This window comes from Mytilus edulis, chromosome 13, assembly GCF_963676685.1.
Source record: "Mytilus edulis chromosome 13, xbMytEdul2.2, whole genome shotgun sequence".
NCBI lineage: Eukaryota > Metazoa > Mollusca > Bivalvia > Mytilida > Mytilidae > Mytilus > Mytilus edulis.
The window spans coordinates 64,566,691-64,574,443 of NC_092356.1; the positions used below are offsets into that span (position 1 = coordinate 64,566,691).

A 7,753-nucleotide genomic window follows, 5' to 3' on the forward strand; every position below is an offset into this window, starting at 1 on the left:
CACAGCCACACTGTTTTGAATTTCATTCTATCTCTTGATCATTTAAATTCTTTGAGTGATATCATAGCAGTAAGGTTCTGATACTAAACATGTAATAAAATAATATATACATACATGTATCTGTGATTTAATAATATCATTTGGAAGATCAAAACAACTTAAAATATTCTCAAACATAATACAAAGTTATCATTTAAACAATATCACATCAGCTGTTTCTTGAGAGGTAGTACATTGCGTGCTACAATATTCATATTGCAATCTTCAGACCAGAAAAAATTAAGTTACACCATTTTTAATAATAATATATGTATCCGACAATTTAACCTTAATTTGCGGCATAAGCGCACTTTTCAACTTTGCCATAAAATTACGGTCTGTAACATCTAAGTACACATAAGAATTAAGATAATTCTTTATATCTCTGTCATCTATTTTACTTGTCTTATCCTGCAGAAATATCACTATTAAATGGTTGTATTTGCTAAGACGTGTCTTTTCGATCGCTCTTTGAAACGCAAACAATTGTAAATCATCTAATGTTTCCAAACTTGAAGTCACAAAAATTGTATGTGAAGAGGACTCAACGGCGAGCCCAATATTTGTCAATATACAGGCACCAGGATGAAAATGACTATCCGGAGTACAGATTATGTACGATTCTCTTTCTAGTCGTGGTATTAAGTTGTTTTGGCAGTAATCACGTTCATCACACGAATAACAAAAGAATAGATCATATTCATGTCCTTTCGTTAGTTTCAGCTCCCTCTCAAACGGAAATACTATGTTGGTATTCATTTTAACCATTAGGTTATCTTGACTAGCTCCTAGATTATTCTTTGAGTATGATCTTAATGTATACTTTATTTTACTTAAAAATAGTGCATTTCTGTACTTTAAGTGTTTATGGAGTTTGATATACTTCTGAACGTCCTTGTTTAATGCTGTAACCACATTGTTTTCTGTAACACTTGTTACTAGCAGGAAATTAGCTCTGTTTACTTTTATTTTATTTTGACACTCCGCCCATGTATAATCCATTAATACCGTATTTGCCAAAATATCATCGGATAATATAAGAAGAACATGTTTGCTTTGCAATACTGCAGAGGAAACATTTTCCTGCAAAGAATATCCAGCAACAAAATCGTTTGCAACACTAAAAACAACGAATTGCATTTGTTTAAGGGGAAATACCAATTTTTCTTCTACAAATTCTGACGAATCTTTAGCGTGAATAATTGTCAGGTCTATTATCTCCCTTTTATCACATTTCTGTCGATCAAAAGGATGTAATTCAAAAGTAACGTAAATGAGAACTTTTATCTCTACTCTAAAGTAGAATCCAAGAAACAGTGCAATAAAAGTCAACAATATTCCTACGACAACTGGAATCACATAAGATTGATGTACAGTTCTATCGTGGCATACAAACTTATTATCGTGGAGTAGAACAATTGGTAGCGCGTTGTTTTCACTATGACAAGTAATATCATGGATGTTTTCAATTAAATCAATATTCACTGTCAGCCATTTTTTGAACCACAAAGAATTACAGTCACAAGCAAAGGGGTTGTTTTGCAAGCTGATCGCATCGATATCTAAATCTTTGATATTTTCTGGGATGTGCATTAGTAAATTATTATCTAGTGTCAACCGTTTTATATTAATCATCTTTTTTAAAGCATCAGGTTCTATTTCACCTAAATTATTGTTGGATATAAGAAGTTGTCGTATATTCCCTAAATATTTACGTACGGTGAGTTTTGAAATATTATTATTTTCTAACCAGATATCCAGCATTCCACTCGGCATATTTTCCGGAAGTGTGTTTAATTCTTTATCTCTACAGTTAACTATGGTTACATTAAACATTTCACGAATGTAGCATTCACATAAAGGTGGACAGTCAGTTATATTGACTACTGAATATGTCTCTTCTGCTTTGAGTCTAAGAACAGCTCTTCCTTGGAATTCAAATGGTAATTTGCATGTCCATTCAGTGTAGAAATACTCCTCCCCTGTCCAATATCCACTCTCAGTCAAGTTTAGCATCAATTTATTGAAAGGTAGTATATCAGAATAACATTTGAAAGATTGCGCTAAAAATACAAATTTGAAATGCTTCAATATTATCAACAACATACGTTTTGCATGTGCGCTTGCATTAGTTTTTATAAAGAAACCAGTGACATTAGAATGGCTTAAATCAATTTTTTTCCAAGTGGTTGTTGTTTGTAGATAGTCACTGTCAATCGAGCTACTGGAAGACTCTACACTTCTTATAAGTGAGGTCGGGTCAACCTGTTCAAGCAAAGCTGTCATATTTTGAAAATTAATATTGGTAAACCGAACATCAATTGTTTTTAGACCTCGTATATAAAGCAATGTAACCGGAAAATCTCTTAGTGGATTGTTTTTTAAAATGACACTGTTTAACGCTACACTGTTAACTGGAAGTATTTCTTGACCTACTGTTAGTATCTTATTATATCCCAGATCTAAAGAAATCAGTTTGTTAAGGTAAAAGAACACTTGTTTCGGGAACACGGTTAAACTATTGTTTGCTAAACTAAGAAATGTTAGGCTTGATAACTGATCAAAAACTCCAGACGGTAAACCACCTAGTTCGTTTTTACTCAGATCAAGATGGAGTAATTCAGTCAGCCCTGAGAAAGTCAGTCCTCTTATTTCCCGTAATCCAAGCTCAGTTAATATAATAACTTGAAGACCTTCTACATTTTTGAAAATATCTTCATCAAAAAAGGAAATGTTGTTTTTGGAAATTCTGAAAAAGTGCAACCTACGACTTAATTGTATGCTACTTCTTGTCGTAAGTCCATTGTTTATTAACGATATCTGCCTCCGAAACATGTTGTATGGAATATTAAGATGGAAAGACTTTATAAGATGGTTTTGTAGATACTCTGACCGTGACAAATTATCTGTGAGGAATGCATCGTTGATTGACCACGGAAATTCCACTTTTCCTTTTAAATCACAGTTATCAACCTCTAATGTTTGCAGATCTGGAAATATTTTACGAAGCATTTGTTGATTAATAGCTCCTATGCATTGACTTACTAAAATTTCCTTCACATTGGAAGTTTCATTGTTACAATTGAACATATACTGTATAAAGCTCATCATGTCATTGTGTATACAGTTTAGACCCAGTGCTTGGATATTTTTGGAGCCGTGACACGATGACCTGTTATCTATCGCTTGAAAAGAAGTAAAATTAGCTGTCAATATTGTAAATACACGTGTATTAGTTATTACAAAGAACGGATCAATACCTTCTAAATCAAAACTACATTTGTCTAGCTGAACATAGCTTATTAGATTTGAAATAATTGTTGCGTTTTCTAACTGGCTGAAAGATATCTTGATATATTCATCGCAAATAAATACAAAAAATCCAACAGTCATACTTTCATTTGGAAAGTTATAATCATTTATAATATCTGTTGTGTTCAAATCACAATTATCAGCTGAATGAATCTTTATTAATCGTCCAACGGTATAAACTGTTTTTGAATCTTGATTGTAAAGAGAAGGGTAGATAAACGGTTTAAGTTCCATTTGACACAGAAAGCCACTTGATGCTGCCACCGACAATGCAAGTAAAAAGGTTGCATTTCTTACTATATTACCCATAATCCATTGATATTCGAGTTATGACATATTTTTGTTCTTTGCAAGATATCTGTAAAGAGATTGCTAAAGCTAGTAAATAATCATGGAATAACCTTATATGGCAACACAAGCATTAAAAATATAATATAAGCAGCCGTTTGTTTTAATTAAGTATAAATACATTTATGAATTTTTATGAACTGAATCAAAGGTCACATTTGTGTACACCGTACCTTGACCTATAATGGTTTACTTTTATAATTTGTGACTTGGATGGGGAGTTGACTCATTGGCACCCATACCAATCTTCTTATATCTATTATAAAGATAAGGCATACACCGACAAACAGTGAGTTGTTGAATTGCAGGCAGCTAGCATTTATTGACCACGTCATTTGAACTTGCAGGAATGGAAATAAAAATTCTACAATTCTAAAGTTACCCTAATACTTATTATCTTTTATTTGGTTACGAATTGACTTTTTGTACTAAATAAGGGTGTCAATTTATCATAGCATATTACTGATATAAGCACCAGCATACTTCTTGCTACGTTCCTAACATGACTTGACACAGCGTTGATACTTAGTTCAGCAACACGACGGGTGCCACATGTGGAGCAGGATTTGCACACCCTCCATGAGAATCTTTGATTACTTCCTCTTTCTTTTTTTTCTGTTATAATTTTTTATATAAATCAATAAACAAATTTACTTTTAAAAGATGTTGAGTATATTACCGATTGTTGTGCAAAGATGCATGTTTTCATAATGTTATAATCTTAGCTGTATTTTGTGGCAGCATTTGATTAAAATTATAACTATAACTTGTACATAATTACATTATGAGAGTAAAAGAATCATGGCACAATCAAAATGTCCCCAAATTGTTCGGAGAGATTAAAGAAGAGTCTCAATAGTTATCAAAGGTACCAGGATTTTATTTGAGTACGCCAGACGCGCGTTTCGTCTACATAAGACTCATCAGTGCCGCTCATATCTTAATATTTATAAAGCCAAATAAGTACAAAGTTGAAGAGCACTGAGGATCCAAAATTCCAAAAAGTTGTGCCAAAAACGGCTAAGGTTATCTATGCCTGGGATAAGAAAATCCTTAGTTTTTCAAAAAAAAAATCAAAGTTTTGTAAACAGGGCATTTATAAAAATAAACACATTATTGATATCAACATATCGTTTCCGAAGTACTTCCTTTGTTTCTTGTTTTCTATTTACATGAGATAAGATTTGAATTTCTAATTGAGGAAATGATTCAAATGAAGAAAAAAAAGTTTCATATTTGTATGTAAAAGGATACAAATTCAATTATAAAAAAATCACTAGGTTTAAAGAGTTTAGAATATGTGAGAAAAATATTTTTGTAAATGTAATGTTTTAGTAATTTCACTATACTGTATATTACAATTTACAAAACACGACAACTGAATACAAGCAAAGTTCCATGGGAATATATTTTTAAATTTATAATGTAACTTATTTCTTTTTAATTAAGCCTTATTGTTATCCAGGATGACACAAGGATTACAATTTTAAAGGCCAGACGCGCTTGATATACAAAAACATCATCAGTGAAGCTCGAATTAAAACAGTTGAAAAGACCGAATAAAGTACGAAGTTCAACAGGATTGAATTTAAGACCTAAAGTTTCGAAAGATTTTGCCAAATACATCTTAATATTTATTTTGTTACATGAGCAATACGACGGGTGCCACATGTGGAGCAGGATCTGCTTACCCTTCCGGATCACATGAGAATACCCCCAGTTTCTGGTGGGGTTCGTGTTGCTTATTCTTTAGTTTTCTATGTTGTGTCATGTGTACTACTGTTTGTCTGTTTGTCTTTTTTATTTTTAGCCATGGCGTTGTTAGTTTATTTTCTATTATATGAGTTTGACTCTGGTATCTTTCGCCCCTCTTTTAAGTTATTTACTACAGGGTAGAACATCCTAAAAAGATCATTTGCAAAGCGTTACTGTTTAAACAGTATGTATTAACAAGTTTTGAAAATACACAGGACAGTGAGTCAATTTGGACAAAAAAGAACTTTTGAAAATCGTTATTGCGAATATTTCTGGTTTACTGAATAATTCAATGCATATGGCGGGAATTTTCTCTATGAAAACTTACTTTTTGAACTATTCACGTGCCATCAGATAATTGATATATAGCAAACGCTTTGCTAGTAAGTCATTTGACTTTTTGAGAGACTCTTCATGAACACGAAAAGTCAGACTGATTGCGCTATGACACAATTTTTAGTGTGTTTTAACAAACAACGCATAAGATGTTACCACATGTATAGATGAAATTCTTGCATATTGTAAACATGATTTTGATGATCTAATTGTTACACGTCGTTCATGTGTATCAACACATTTATATGTTACTAGATATGCTTCACTAATCTGTTCTGGTGGAGACATGATATTTTTACCTTGTACAATAAAATGTTAATAGTACGTAATACACTTAACAAACTATCAATAAAAATCAATTCGAAATTCAATGACATCCAATTACCCGTTTGTTTTAAGGTGAGATTTTGTAAATATGGAATGCATAAGACATATAACATGTATAAGAAATTATCATGGCAAACAAATTTGAAAATATATAGTAAGATATTACTAGATTGTTATTGTTATCATTACACTATTAAGCCTATATTTAGCTTTTAAATAAAAAAAAAATCATGAGTTGATAGTTGAGTGTACTAAATGTCAGAACTCAACCACAAACAAAACACATCGTCTTTGTCTTTAATTTTGCATTTCCTTTTCAACATATTTCACTATTTGATTTACGTTTGGCTACTAAACAAACATTTTCAACTTAAAAGACTATGTAGTAAATTTATTTAACCCAAAAAACAACTCCTTAATATACATTTCTACTATTAAAAAGTACTATAAATAATATATAAACTAAAACAAACCTGATTTTTTTCAATGTGTATATATACCACCGTAAATATGAATCGGTAAAATCCTTTCCGTTTTAGAATACATAATAGGAAGTATGTGTAGATTTATCCTCAAGGTGAATTTTTATATCTCTAGATCAGTATTACACAGTTGAAGTACCTTTTCATGATAATATGTTTTTGAAAAAATGTTGTTGTTGCTATAAAATAAGATTATTATGATTGTCGAAATGACAACAATCGAACACATTACGTACGTGTCATGTGTTGTACTTGATCTCTTCATTCAATCATCCCATCGGACACTCCTTCATCACACAAGGAGCGTATATTATATCAAAAGATTAGAATAAAATCTTTAAAAAAGTAAAACAAGACTTCAACAATAAGATTTAAGACAAAATAAAATAATAAAACGAAAATTGGCAAAGAAATGAAAAGAATGAAATGCATAAGAAATCTTGGAAGAATATAGAAATGGTATACGTATAAAATCACAACAGTGGTATACCGCTGTTTGATATTCATGTATTGATCGGGCAGCTGCCCAAAATCACAGGAAACAAATCAAATATAAGAGGAAAACAACGGAACAACAGAAACACTGAATGGATACAAAAACTAACGCCAATATACATAGAAACGGACTGTTTGATAATAACCGCCATACTCCTGACTTGGTTCAATAATCTAAATTATAGAAACTAATAGTCCGCATAGACACATGTCAATTAAAAGAAAGTTAGAATGCATACAAATTGCGTCTTTGTCCAACTGCAACAATACAAAAACATTTGACTTGTCTACCCCTTACACAAGTATTCTTATTCCAAACTAGAAAACCTCTTTGTTCATAAAAGAAGAATGACCGACGTAGATTTCAATTTCTAAACTACGGGAGTGAGTTATCGTTCTTTATAAATAATCACCCGTCAAACTTAAAAAACGTTAACTGAGATTGAAAAGATGCTTGATTTCCTGCTTGACAACATATGTATCATATCTGGATGACGTATTTTTCAACAACAAAAATAGGAGATACAATGAAACTGTGATTATCTTCATGTTGACTTTTCCTTTATTCATATGAACAAGACTTCATATGTTTCAATACCCCTAATGCACCTCAAAATGAGGAATTCTCAAAAATTCTGTGTAAACAAAAAATATCTGTG

At 31.6% G+C, this 7,753-nt stretch overlaps 1 protein-coding gene across 2 annotated transcripts; it reads right to left on the reverse strand.

The window, feature by feature from the left end:
• Positions 1-107: 107 nt before the first annotated feature.
• On the reverse strand, positions 108-7,500 carry LOC139502230 (protein toll-like). Of its 2 annotated transcripts, none has more exons than XM_071291662.1 (2): positions 6,591-7,500; positions 108-3,709 (listed from the first exon to the last, which is right to left on the reverse strand). In XM_071291662.1, exon 2 carries the CDS (start codon positions 3,658-3,660, stop codon positions 280-282), a length of 3,381 nt encoding a protein of 1,126 aa, XP_071147763.1. In that variant the 5' UTR covers positions 3,661-3,709; positions 6,591-7,500; the 3' UTR covers positions 108-279. The 2 variants fall into 2 exon arrangements, with proteins under 2 accessions (XP_071147763.1, XP_071147764.1); XM_071291663.1 differs by having other exon boundaries at positions 108-4,314; positions 6,591-6,870.
• Positions 7,501-7,753: the final 253 nt, after the last annotated feature.

What these genes read in the sequence shown, in the direction of transcription:
- LOC139502230 (XM_071291662.1), bottom strand. Translation starts at nt 3,660, where the DNA reads ATGGGTAATATAGTAAGAAATGCAACCTTTTTACTTGCATTGTCGGTG.